The 14,429-nt window shown below is 44.7% G+C and overlaps 1 protein-coding gene across 2 annotated transcripts in view; it reads right to left on the bottom strand.

Annotated features, from left to right (window-relative positions):
• LOC115480889 overlaps nucleotides 1-11,801 on the bottom strand; it is a 36,512-nt gene extending 24,711 nt beyond the window's left edge. Inside the window, exons 1-2 of one of the 2 annotated variants that reach the window (XM_030219859.1) lie at nucleotides 11,436-11,801; nucleotides 1,711-1,796 (exon numbers count right to left, since the gene is read on the bottom strand). In XM_030219859.1, the coding sequence (XP_030075719.1) occupies nucleotides 1,711-1,796; nucleotides 11,436-11,540 (191 nt within the window). In that variant the 5' untranslated portion in view covers nucleotides 11,541-11,801. The other variant, XM_030219860.1, reaches the window with a different exon arrangement.
• Between the last annotated feature and the right edge of the window lie 2,628 nt (nucleotides 11,802-14,429).

The following is a 14,429-nucleotide window of genomic DNA, read 5'->3' as shown; positions in this document are numbered from 1 at the left end:
AGGCGGAACACAGCGAAGGGAAGGCTAGAGACGTCGGGAGCGCCGCCTCCTTCATGACGCTGCACTGCTGGACCGCCACGGAGGTAAATTTAAAAAGAAAAAAAAAAAGAAAAGGGATGTTGGGGGAGAAAAGAGGGCGGGCAGTTGAACAATGGGAGCAGGAGGGCAGGGGAGAGAGGAGCAGGGATGCGAAGGGGGAGGGGAGAAGAGGGCGGGTCAGGCCAACTGGGACATGGGAGCGGGAGGGCAGGGGAGAGACGAGCATGGATGCGAGGGGGGGTCATGGAAGGGAGAGAGGGGAATTGCTGGATAGGGATTAATGGAGGGTGACAGAGGAGCATGGATGGGAGGGGCAGGGCTCAGGGAGAGAGAGGAATTGCTGGATAGGGAATTAGGGATGAATGGAGGGGACAGAAGAGCATGGATGGGAGGGCAGGGCTCAGGGACAGAGGGGAATTGCTGGATAGGGATTAATGGAGGGGGCAGGGGACAGAGGAGCATGGATGGGAGGGCAGGGCTCAGGGAGAGAGGGGAATTGCTGAATAGGGATGAATGGAGGGGACAGAGGGGAATTGCTGGATAGGGACAGAGGAGCATGGATGGGAGGGCAGGGCTCAGGGAGAGAGGAGAAATTGTTGGACATAGAGGGGAGAGAAGAGAGATGAAGGAGATGAAATGACGGAAAAGGAAGAGAGGAGAAAAACTGCACATGGATGAAGAAAATAGGCAGAAGCTGAGGACCAGAAATGAAGAAGAAAGGAGGAAAGGAAAGAAATAAATGGAAAGGAAGCCCTGGAAACGGAGTTAAGAGGACAGATAGCAGCAGAATCAGATACTGGGCCAGCATGATCAGAAAAAGAAAGTCACCAGACAACAAAGGTAGAAAAAAATCATTTTATTTTCATTTTAGTGTTTGGAATATGTCCACTTTGAGAATTTACATCTGCTATCTTATTTTGCAATGTATAGCAATTTCTTTCTAAGAATATTGCTGACAATTCCTGTCAGTGTGGCAAGTGGTGAGCGATCATTTTCACGGGGGGGGGGGGGGGGGGGCCCGCCAACTGATAGTCTGCAGGGGGGGGGCGCCAACTGATAGTCTTCAGGGGGGCGCCAGAGACCCTAGGCACGGCCCTGCTCAAAGACCAATGTTTTCGCTCTTCCTTAAGCCATAATGAATGCTTACTTGTTAATACTTTGCTCACTTTAGCCTTGAAAGTAGTTTTTGTCAACATTAACCCGTGAAACAGTAATATAACTCCATCTCAAATTGATTTTTTCTCCTTATACAACATACCACATACAATGCCCCCCCCCCCCCCCCCCCATCTCTTATGTTGTGAGGTATGAGACACTATTGGGAATTGTGTGGCAATATCTCATGTTGATATCAATAAAGACAAAATAAAAAAAAAAAAGTAGTTTTTGGGCACTGGAAGACCCTGGGTCAAGTCACATATCAAGAATGGTGGAATTTGGTATTTCAGACTTATAAAATATGATACCTTTTTGGCTAAAACGTCATGTCGCTATATCACTTATAAGGAGAAGTGGTCTTTGTTATTGTCCTGTGCCTTATTTCTAATCCATGATTCTGCCACAGATTGTGGTAACTAGACTCTCGCCCTGCACTTCAATTTAAATACATTTGGATCATAAGGCTGCTGGCCCCAAAAGCCTGGAGAAATAAAGGACAAAAGCGATACTCACTGTGGTACTGGCCCCTCCCTCTCAGAAAGCGGCAATAAGTGTAAGGGGATCCCAAACAAACCAGAGCCAGGGCGAAGCAGCTTCTCCTGCCACAGAAGGAAAGGACAAAGTGTGCTTTAAAATCAGCCCCAAACTGCAAAAGCACTATTAACAGCACCAGGAACCCCAATGTCTGCTTCCTACCACCACTCTGTGAAAGGCAACCATGGGCCTCAGCGAATCTTTGGTCCACATGTCTCTCTCTCTGACCGCTGTCCCACTGGAACCCAATTCTAAAAGAACGAGATCTTGTTTAAGGTCATGGTTTTTTTTGAGGGGGTACTGAGTACTGGCACCTTTTCCATTCTTTGCTAAAATTGACCCATGGACCCCAAGTTTTAATGAAAGAGCTGAGGCTGTACACACCAATTCTGCCTTGTCATACATTCTGTGACCGGTTGCAGGGGGCTTGGCTATTGTGGGATGGGTCCCTCAGTGATTACCCCACCCCTGAAGAGTGGCCTAGCATTTGAGTACCGGCACCTTTTTTACTAGAAAATACGCACTGCTCATTCCACTCCACTCATCATATCTAACCCGTCATCAAAATATATCCTGTCCACCTCCACCTATCAACTTTACCACAACAGTTTTACTCTAAAAACAGAGATGGTTGTGGGCAAGAAAACGTGCTGTATCTGGGTGTTTGTCACGGTCAGTCCTGCTCCAAACCTCCAGATTTACACTGCCATTTCCAGGACATTTACCGATTGGTCTCTTTTTTTTTTTTTAATTTGGTGCAAGTAATGGATCTCAAATTAAATACGTCTAGTGAGCAAGTCCTGCTGCAGTCTGAGCTACCACTGTTAGCTGCCTCTTCCATTAATGGCTTGGGAGAAGAGCAAGGCTTTCACCTGCTTCATGAAGTAGAAAAGGTCTTGCTTTAGACCAGTGCTTCTCAACCCAGTCCCATAGGGTTTTCAGGATGTCTACAATGACTAGACACAACAGATTGACATGCACTTCCTCCTTGGTATGCAAATCTCTGGGGTACCACAAGGGAAAGGGAAATGGGACTTGATATACCGCCTTTCTGTGGTATTTTGCAACTACATTCAAAGCGGTTTACATATACACAGGTACTTATTTTGTAACTGGGGCAATGGAGGGTTAAGTGACTTGCCCAGAGTCACAAAGAGCTGCAGTGGGAAATGAACCCTGTTTCCCAGAATCAAAGTCCACTGCACTAACCACTAGGCTACTCCTCCACTCCACGGATTGATACTGTCACCTATTCTGTTCAATATCTACCTCAAGCCACTAGCTGAGCTGCTCGGTCAATGGACATTCAGTTCTACATCTATACGGATGATGTGCAGCTACTCATACCCATTGAACCTGACTTACCTACAGCCTTGAATAAACTGATTACTTGTCTAACATCAAGTCAAGAATGGGCTCAACACAACAAAATTTGCCTGAACCCAATTAAAACTGGGTCCCTAACACAAGTGGATACATACCTGACATCAAAATCCCTTTTGGGAAGTATGAACGCCACCTTAAATCACAAGTCAGGAACCTTGGAATACAGTTAGATTCAACACTTACTCTGATTACCCAAATCCAAGCAACCTTCAAGAGCTGCTTCTACTATTTGTGACAGCTATGCTGCCTCTCTCCTTACATCAAGAAGGTAAATCTGATCCCAGTTGTGCATGCCATGGTAACATCAAGACTGGATTACTGCAATGCACTATACAATGGTCTGACTACAAAGGGCCTGCACCAGCTCCAGTTGATTCAGAATGCAGCAGCAAGACTCATAGAAGGTTGCAAGCGACTTGACCACATCAAACCAATTTTGCAAAAACTTCATTGGCTACCAGTACAATACAGTGCTAAATTTAAAACTCTATGTCTGATCTTCAAGGCCCTTAAAGGAAATGGCCCCGAGTACGTGAAGAATAGGACACTAAGGTCCTCTCAAGGACTATCACTAACCACACCCTCTCCAAAAGACCTTACACGATGTGATACCCGCAAGCGAGCCTTCTCCGGAGTAGTTCCCACACTCTGGAATGCACTACCTGAAAGGCTCCGCTTAACACAAGACTATCTGTACTTCAGGAAGCGGGTGAAAGCTTGGCTCTTCAACCAGGCCTTTAATGAAAGAAGTAACTTAACTTGTTAGTCTCACTCACACACACAAGGAGTGACATGAGCTTCACATACTGCAGCAGGCCATGTTTATCAACTCCTACCCTAGCTGACATAATATTTAACCATCTCTCTGACCTGATGTGCAACTTTCTTTAAATTAGTGACCGTACTTTCTAACTCTTCTTACTCTCTTACCTATTTATATGTTCCATCTTTGCTTTACCCTTCACTATCAATTAAAATGTTCTATTACATATTGTGTTGACATTGTAAGTAGTATACTAGGCCATACTTTGTATTGTTATTTGAATATATTTACTGCTATAATTGCCTATTGCTCATGTTTGATCTATGCTTACTGTACACCACCTTGAGTGAATTCCTTCAAAAAGGTGGTAAATAAATCCTAATAAATAAATATTATATTATATACAGGTACTTATTTTTCACCTGGGGCAATGAAGGGTTAAGTGACTTGCCCAGAGTCACAAAGAGCTGCATTGGGAATCAAACCCAGTTCACCAGTGATCCTGACCTTTCTCTACTAACTAGTAGGCTACTCCTCCACCATGCGTTCCAGAGTTGAGGGCCTTCTGCACATCATCCAAACTTAGTCTGTTCATATAGTTTATCTAGACTTACTAGACTGCTCTAGATGCCAAGGCAGAGCAGAGTGTGGTTGGTTTACAAAACTACAATCTCGAGAAATCAAGAAAGGAAATGACAATTTTGATAGTAAAGATAACCATTCATACAAAGAGCAGGGGAAAGAAACAGGCAGAGAGGAGGATAGAGTAAGCCTGAATCTCATGCTGGACATCCCATTAGTCCGGGTCCTCGAAAGCCTCTTGAAGAGAAAGGCTTTCAGTTTTGCTTTAAAGGATTTCTGAGATAATTCACTGGGTAATGAAAGTGGGAAATAATTAGTTGCCAGAGAATATGGCAGTTAGCTTAGCGGATTTAAAAAAAAAAAGGTTTGGACGGCTTCCTAAAGGAAAAGTCCATAGACCATTATTAAATGGGCTTGGGGAAAATCCACTATTTCTGGGATAAGCAGTATAAAATGTTTTGTACTTTTTGGGGATCTTGCCAGGTATTTGTGACCTGGATTGGCCACTGTTGTAAACAGGATGCTGGGCTTGATGGACCTTTGGTCTGTCCCAGTATGGCAATACTTATGTACTCAAGAGAAAGAAGAAAAAAGCAATACGTCTGGTAGATTCATAATGAGTAGGATTTAGGATTAGGAATGACAAGGTGGTGGTCATTAATAGAGCGAAGGACCCTTACGGGAGAATAGGGGATGGCGAGACGCACAAGGTAATCTGGTAAACCTACTCAGAGTGCCTTAAATATTAGAAGAGCTATCTTGCAAGTAATGCCTTTTTCTATGGGTAACCAGTGATAGAGTTTTAGTAACGGAGTGGTATGATTTTATGGTGATGCTCTGAAGTGATTGCAGCTTTTTGTTTTTTAAAGAGAGGAGTGAGGTAGGCCTGTGTAGACAACATTACAACAACCAAGTCGAGAAGTAAAAAAGGAGAGAATAAGAACATGAAAATGGTCACAATCAAACAGTTGGCATACAATACACAGTTGCTGAAATAGAAGGAATGAAATCTTGGAGAGATGCGAGATTTGAGGAAGGAAAGAGAGTTGTCCCAGATGATCCCAAGGTAATGGAAACTAGAGATTGGAGTAACTGGTGATCCAAAGAGAGTAATAGGTTCCGGGGGGGGGGGAGGGGGGGGGGGGGTTAATGGGATCCTGTAAACCAACAGGCTACTGTTTTATCTACATTGAGTATCATTATTAACCATTTCTCAACTGAATGTAAACAAATCTGAAATGGAAGTGGTCAGGTAGACTGGGAATATTAAAAGACTATAATCCACACAGAAATAGCTTGCGATGCTCAAAGACTGGATGAGACTAGCAAGCCAACTAAGGAACGGATTAAATAGGAGCAGAGAAAGTATTGATCCTTGAGGGACCCCCACGTGAAAAACCTTGTTATCTGAAGAGAAGGCGGCCGTAGCGAGTACCACAGCATGAGTGCTTTTATTTGTGTTTATATAGACTACCTAAACGGGCAACAATTTCTTCACTCAGGCGTTACAAAGTACACTACTACTACTACTACTTAACATTTCTAGAGCGCTACTAGGGTTACGCAGCGCTGTACAGATTAACAAAAAAGGACAGTCCCTGTTCCAAGGAGCTTACAATCTAATGGGCGAAATGTCAAGTAGGGGCAGTCTAGATTTCCTGAATAGAGGTATGATGGTTAGGTGACGAAGGCGACATTGAAGAGGTGGGCTTTGAGCAAGGCTTTGAAGATGGGCAGGGAGGGGGCCTGGCGTATGGGCTCAGGGAGTTTATTCCAGGCATGGGGTGAGGTGAGGCAGAAAGGGCGGAGCCTGGAGTTGGCGGTGGTGGAGAAGGGTACTGACAGGAGGGATTTGTCTTGAGGTTACGGGTAGGAATGTAAGGGGAGATGAGGGTAGAGAGGTAGGGAGGGGCTGTAGATCGAGTGCATTTTTAGGTAAAAGGAGAAGCTTAAACTGTATGCGGTACCTGATCGGAAGCCAGTGAAGTGACCTGAGGAGAGGGGTGATACGAGTGTACCGGTTCAGGTGGAAGATAAGACGTGCAGAAGAGTTTTGAACAGACTGAAGGGGGGATAGATGGCAAAGTGGGAAGCCAGTGAGGAGTAGGTTGCAGTAGTCAAAGCGAGAGGTAATGAGAGAGTGGATGAGAGTTCGGGTGGTGTGCTCAGACAGGAAGGGGCAAAGTTTGCTAATGTTATAGAGGAAGAAGCGACAGGTCTTGGTTATCTGCTGGATATGCACAGAGAAGGAGAGGGAGGAGTCAAAGATGACCCAGAGGTTGCGGGCAGATGAGATGGGGACGATGAGGGTGTTACCAACAGAGATAGAGAGTGGAGGGAGAGGAGAAGTGGGTTTGGGAGGGAAGACAATAAGCTCGGTCTTGGCCATGTTCAGTTTCGAGTGGCGGTTGGACATCCAGGTCGCAATGTCGGCTAAGCAGGCCGATACTTTAGCCTGGGTTTCTGCAGTGATGTCTGGTGTGGAGAGATAAAGCTGGGTGTCACCAGCATAAAGATGATATTGGAACCCATGGGAGGAGATTAGGGAACCCAGGGAGGAGGTGTAGATTGAGAAAAGAAGGGGTCCAAGGACAGATCCCTGAGGAACTCCAACAGAGAGTGGGATGGGGGTGGTGGAAGAACCCTGAGAATATACTCTGAAGGTACAGTGGGAGAGATAAGAGGAGAACCAGGAGAGGACAGAGCCCTGGAACCCAAATGAGGACAGTGTGGCAAGAAGTAAATTATGAATGACAGTGTCAAAAGCGGCGGATAGGTCGAGGAGGATAAGGATGGAATAGTGACCTTTGGATTTGGCAAGGAACAGGTCATTGCAGACTAAGATAGTGCCGTTTCCGTCAAGTGTAGGGGTGAAAGCCGGATTGAAGCGGATCGAGGATGGCATGAGAAGAGAGAAAATCAAGGCAACGGCTGTGAACGGCGTTCAAGTATCTTGGAGAGGAAGGGTAGGAGGGAAATGGGGCGGTAGTTGGAGGGACAGGTAGGGTCAAGTGATGGTTTTTTTGAGGAGTGGTATGACTACTGCATGCTTGAAGGTGTCAGGGACAGTTGCAGTGGAGAGAGAGAGGTTGAGGATATGACAGATTGGGGGGGGGGGGTGACAGTAGGAGTGATGGTGTTAAGTTGGTGGGGATGGGGTCTGAGGAACAGGTGGTGCATTTTGAAGAGGAGAGAAGATAGGCGGTTTCCTCTTCGGTGATATCGGGAAAAGAGGAGGAGGCGGCCTGGGTTGGTTGGTTGAGGGAGTGTGTTATAGGGTGAGGAGGAGGAGAAGATGGTTTGGTGGTGAATTCGAGGTTGATGCAGTATTAGTAAACAGTAATTATAATAAGAAAAGCAAACACAAACATGATAATATGGAAAAAAAAAAAAAAAAGACAGCTCTTCTGATTCAAACACCCCCCTTCTAATCTAAGACCCTCAACTAATAAAAGAGCCCTTTAATCTCGTGCAACAGGCCAGAAAAGTGTTGCTCACCTCACTAGTACTACTATTAATCATTTCTATAGCGCTACAAGGCATACGCAGCGCTGTACACCATACACAAAAAGACAGTCCCTGCTCAAAGAGCTTACAATCTAGATAAGACAGGTAAATAGACAGAACAAATAAGGGTAAGGGAATATCCGGGATAACACTTAACTGCGTAAAGTGAACCACGTAAAGGGGGTCTTTTACTAAGCCACGGCAGAGAGTCCAGCTCGCGGTAGAAATCAGCTGCTGGTAAACGCCAAGCCGCCCATAGGAATATAATGGGTGTCTCGGCATTCACCGCAAGCCGATTCCCACCGCAAGCCAAAAACGCCACTGCGGCCCAGTAAAAGACCACCAAAGGTAGCGTTGCTTTTTATGTGGCCCAATGTGGGTGAATTCTGTAAATTTTACCTGAAAAATGGGCGTGGAAATAAATGCTTACGTGCTATTCTATAAGCCACGCCTAAAGTTAGATGCAGTTTATAGAATAGTGCATCTATTCTACTCATCTAGTCCTACCACTGAAAATGCCAAGAGACCTGCCAGTTTCCGGAACTACCAGTTGGAATGTTCATCAGCTTCCCGTTCTCCCCCTTGGAGCTTAAAAGCTAAGCATTCTTCATCAGCTGACAGAAGTTATGCATACTTTCAACCAGTGAATAAAGGGACAGTCCCAGTGGCAGACGGAGAGCTCAGGAGGTGTTAAACCTTTATGCACTCTGCAGAATGCAGCAATTAGACTACTGGGGAGGTAGGGGGGGGGATTGAAAAAGTAGGATCGTGCCACGCCTCTGTTTCCTATCATTGACTCCCTATAGAATTTAGGGTTATGTATAAAGTTGACCATAACTTATAAGGTGCTCCATAAGCAGGATCCATCTTATTTGGTGTCTATGATCTGCCCTTACAAGCCTGGTAGAGCACCGCGGTCAGCTGGTACTCATTTGCTAGCATTCCCAGCGTCCTGTAAGGCCTGTGCAGTTTCCAGCATGCAAGTACGCTCTTTATTGGCATACCCCAACTCTCTGGAACCAGGTCCCTATGAATATACAAGGGAGGCTTCTTTTAAACGGTTTAAGGTTGTTGAACACCTATTTTTTTTCAGACTGACACACCAGGATGGTGGCAATGCATGAGGGTGGCCTGAGAAAGATGGTGTGTGTCTGTCTGTCTGTCTCTAATGGAGTTCTTTTCGGTTTTAAAGTTTTTATTGTACCACTCTATTTACATCAAGCATATTAAACTATTAAAACTGAAATGTGCAATATCATCATGGAATAAGATACAAGCCATCAATCAACAGAACATTCCTGTACAGCTTCGAAACTGTAGACTGATCTGTTAAAGATCTTGAAAAACTGGATACATGAACAAGAAAACTCCTCCATGCCCATAAGTTAAGTTAAAAGAATCAGTGTATGTCAAGACTGTACATTTGAGCTGCAAGAGGAATGGGCCTCAGAGACAGTAGCTTTATATGTGTAAGTTATCATAGCCTTCCAGGCCTATTACTGTTTCAACGCATCCAAATATGCAAAAAAAAAAAAGTATGAAAACATCTAGAATCTGTCTCCATTATAAAATTTGCATAAGCATTCCAGTGAGTAAAAGGAATGAGTGAGAATCCACTTGTACACATAGGGAAGGAAGTAATTTCCAAAAGAAGAGAGGAGTGTGGTAGCCGTGTTAGTCCACTCTTAAGGTTATCAATAGAAATCAAACAAGGAAAAGAAAATAAGATGATACCTTTTTTATCCTGTTAGAATATCAATGATATGCTTTGATGTCCCCATGCATACCTCCGACCCACCCCCATCCTCCCACCCTGTCATAGTAATGCTTGAATGTTTTCACTTATATACACTGTCAGCTAGCACATTTGCTTATTTCCGATCTGACGAAGAAGGGCAACCTTCGAAAGCTAATCAAGAAATGTATTAAGTTATGTCCAATAAAAAAGGTATCATCTTATTTTCTTTGATTTCTATTGATAACCAAAAGAAGAGAAAAATGTTTCAAATAATTAGATCAGCAAAAAAAAAAAAAAACAAGTGGCAAATACACAAATACAACACAAATACTGTGGGAAACACAAAGTATTACTGCAGGAAGTATATATGAATCAAACCCAAGAAGAGGCAAATTGAGACCTAAGATTGAGAGAGAGTTGCAGGCCAGGACAGTAAGTTACTAATAAGATGGTTCATATCGGATACAGAAAAAAAAAAAAAAGTATTAAAACAGACATGCAGATTCTGTGTGTGTGTGTGGGGGGGGGGGGGGGGGGGGGAGATGAGGACTTATCAATGTACGCTACCATTTAGGACATATTTTAAAGTTAACCCCAGTTATTAGTAACTAGGTGTCATCATTACATAAAACAGGACTTGTGGTAAAACATCACTTTGTGCACTAGATGTGTTAACTATTTTGCTTTGTAAGAAAGCACAAACAGTTACTCATCTCAGTAGGCTGCAAAATTCTGGTGACACAAACATGTCTATAAAGTAAAGGTCACGAAGGGGCACATCTCTTCCACTAGAAACTGTAAAACACCAGAAAAGAACTGGGCTCACCACCTTAAGAGAATTATGGAGAATGAAGAGGTTTATCACCTGGGACATCCCCACTCCAACTGATAAAAAGCTGGATGCAAGAAGGTAAAAGAGAAGAAACACCAGAAAAATCATTAAATTAGAGGTGTCAGTTCCAAGTAATTATTCTGAATAGGATGGAGAGAGAGAGAAGATCTTTACATAGTCAAGACATGGTAGCAGAAAAAGATACAGATAATACTTCTTATTGTATTGGGAGCTACAGGCTTGAATAAAAAGGCATACTATTGCATAAGTAAATTTGAGGCCAGATCATACTCCATACATCCTGGTGGTTTAGGTATGTATAAGATGAACTCACTCCGTTGAGCTCCAATTCCCCTCCCCCACCCCAAGAAGCCTCCATCTGTGGGTATCTGAAGGTACTGCTGTGCTGTCGCCTTCCATTATGGCCTCTGGGATTTGCAAACCAGGAGATTGTTTGGGGCCTGGGGAAACACCACCATTTTGCAACACCAAAAGTTTAAATGATCAGCATTAGATTATAGCTTCATGGAAGTCTTACCAATAAAGCAAAATAGAACCAAAATAAGAAACGGACAACTTGCGTATAGGGGATTAAAATGAAATCGCTGTGGTTCCTGATAACTCTTACCCAATGTCCGACTTCCCCAAGGCCACTATGCCTGAAATCTCTTCCCCTGCAGCCCCTGTCCAGTTGTTCACGCCATGTCCTGGGGCTTTTACTGTCCCCCTTCAGTTCCTCAAGCCAAGTCTTGAGGCTTTTGCTTGCGGCCCCTCTTCAAGCGTTCCTATTTTTAGTGTCTCAAGGTGCTATTTTCAGTTGCCCCCTATTTTTTGTGTCTCCGCACATCAGGCCTCATCATAATATAAGGACATACTCGCTGACCACCACCTCCTACCTGCTGCTCGCCACAGCACGCCTTCCAGCGTCGGATTTTAATGCCTGTGGCCTTCAGATACTGGATAATGGCTTGGGAAATCCGTCTGTCGTCCGAAAACTTCATATTTCAGGGCAGAAGTCAGCAGCAACGCAGATTTACCACCGTACTGCACCCTGCAGCCTCCAAACACTACCTATACTGTCTATAAACAGATCACCGGGGTCCAGTTACTTTATAACCCGAGATCCGCAAGGCTGCTATAAAGTATCCACCGGTAGCACAGAAAGTGTGGTGGGAAAGGCAAGTTCGAGCTTTCTGGGACTAGTGGTCCTAGAAGCAACCCAAGCCACAGCATGCCCTGACTTCAAGCTTGAAAAACCGGACTGCCTCAGTTTCCCTCATGACATGGAGTTCATAAAGTTAGCTCCAGTTCCGCCCCCACATCAGGAAGGGCATTTGAACGCCTAAATTCCAGGATGCACGTCTTACAACCACGTGACTCAGCTAACATAAAACTATTATTCACTTATGTTGGTGTAGGGCAGTGAGACTGTATATGCAAATTCTGAAGCAGCGCCAGTGCTCAGCCAATGAGAAGGCAGGATTAACTGGAACCCCGCCCTTCCCTTTTGGCCCCTGTTTGCTTTTTTTTTTTTTTTTAGTTCAACCATTGTATTCAATTTTTATAACAAACAAAATACAACTGAGGAGAGCTATGCAAAACATAAAATATAAATACAACAGAATGATATCATTGTCAGAAGGGAAGAAATAGTACATCCATAATCAGTTTATAATTAACAGAAAAACTACTACTACTACTACTATTTAACATTTCTAAAGCGCTACCAGGATTATGCAGCGCTGTACAATCTAACAAAGAAGGACAGTCCCTGCTCAAAGGAGCTTACAATCTAAAGGACAAAAAAGTGCAGTCAATCAAATTGGGGGCAGTCTAGATTTCCTGGATAGAGGTACAATGGTTAGGTGCTGAAAGCGACATTGAAGAGGTGGGCTTTGAGCAGGGATTTGAAGATGAATAGGGAGGGGGCTTGGCGTATGGGCTCAGGGAGTTTATTCCAAGCATAGGGTGAGGTGAGGCAGAAAGGGCGGAGCCTGGAGTTGGCGGTGGTGGAGAAGGGTACTGAGAGGAGGGATTTGTCCTGTCAGCGGAAGTTACGGGTAGGAGCGTAAGGGGAGATGAGGGTAGAGAGGTAGTGAGGGGCTGCAGATCGAGTGCATTTGTAGGTTAGTAGGAGAAGCTTGAACTGTATGCGGTACCTGATCGGAGGCCAGTGAAGTGACTTGAGGAGAGGGGTGATATGAGCATATCGGTCTAGGCGGAAGATAAGACGCGCAGCAGAGTTCTGAACGGATTGAAGGGGGGATAGATGGTTAAGTGGGAGGCCAGTGAGGAGTAGGTTGCAGTAGTCAAGGCGAGAGGTAATGAGAGAGTGGATGAGAGTTCGGGTGGTGTGCTCAGAGAGGCAAGGGTGAATTTTGCTGATGTTGTAGAGAAAGAAGCGACAGGTCTTGGCTGTCTGCTGGATATGGGCAGAGAAGGATACCCATTGATGAGATAGTATATTAAATTCATGAAAGAGGTTTCCAAATCTTACAAATTTATGGTATCTATTTTTTTCTTGCAGCCTTAAATTTGTATTTATAGATAAGAGCCAGAAACAAGCAGCGGGGAATGACGACACTCCATTTATTTGTCTGGCGGGGCTCGGCATCCCTACCAGCAAAGTTATGCCTAGGTAGCACACCTGCATGGAGGGGGGGGGGGTAGGAATGTGTTGCCCCCCCCCTTCCAGATTGCAGGGCTGGCTATGTCCAGAGAGAGAGAGCCTGTTGTTAAAAATTACTACTACTACTACTACTTGACATTTCTAAAGCGCTACTAGGGTTACGCAGCGCTGTACAATTTAACATAGAAGGACAGTCCCTGCTCAAAGGAGCTTACAATCTAAAGGACAAATGTACAGTCAGTCAAAAATTTACCAGTATACTGCTGTATAGGACCACAGAAAAGTCCTATTTTTAGCCACCTAGCTAAGTGGGTGCGGGCACTGAACATGGGCCAGCATCCATATAACTTCCTGACTGTCGATCTTTTCTGTCCCCCTTTTCTAATCACTCAGTTCTCCCCACTCAGTTCTCTAACCTCCCCCACACAGTTATCCACTCCTCCTGTTCTGATTTGCCACCGGCTCAGTTCCAACCCAACCCCCCCCCCCCCCCCCCTCTCCATTTCAAACCCTCCTTTCCAATCTCCCCCATGCATTGACAGAATCCTTTACTCAGACCCCTAGCCAGCCCCGGGGCTTATCTGGAGCGATCCCTGGTAGTCTAGTGGGGCAGGGCAGGAGCAGCCCCATTCTGTCATCTGGCTCTGGGTTCAAAATGAGAATTCTAACCCATAGCAGTAGGACCGCAAGAGTACTGCTGGGCGCCAGTGCTGCCATTTTGAACCCGGAGACAGACAGGGTGGGAACAGAAGGGGATTACTCCTATTCCATCCCACTAGACTACCAGGGCTGGCTAGGGGACTGGGGAAGGGCAGATGCTGAACACCTCTGTGGTGGATATATAAGTACATTAATAAAGTATTGCCATACTGGGACAGACCAAAGGTCCATCAAGCCCAGCATCCTGTTTTCAACAGTGACTAATCCAGGTCACAAATACTTGGCAAGATCCCAAAAACAGTACAATACATTTTATGCTGCTTATTCTAGAAACAAGCAGTGGATTTTCCCCAAGTCCATTTTAATAATGGTAGCCATCCAAACCTTTTTTTTAAACCCCGCTAAGCTAGCAGCTTTTACTACATTCTCTGGCAATGAATTACAGAGTTTAATTACACATTGAGTGAAGAAATATTTTCTCCGGTTTGTTTTAAATTTACTACTTTCTAGCTTCATTACATGTCCCCTAGTCCTAGTATTTTTGAAAAGCGTAAACAAGCAATTCACGTCTACCCATTCCTAGGGCTTTTTTTGAGGGGGT

Source organism: Microcaecilia unicolor, chromosome 11 (assembly GCF_901765095.1).
Source record: "Microcaecilia unicolor chromosome 11, aMicUni1.1, whole genome shotgun sequence".
Taxonomy (NCBI): domain Eukaryota; kingdom Metazoa; phylum Chordata; class Amphibia; order Gymnophiona; family Siphonopidae; genus Microcaecilia; species Microcaecilia unicolor.
The sequence above is the reverse complement of the archived record's forward strand: the minus strand, read 5'-3'. Positions and strand labels throughout refer to the sequence as shown.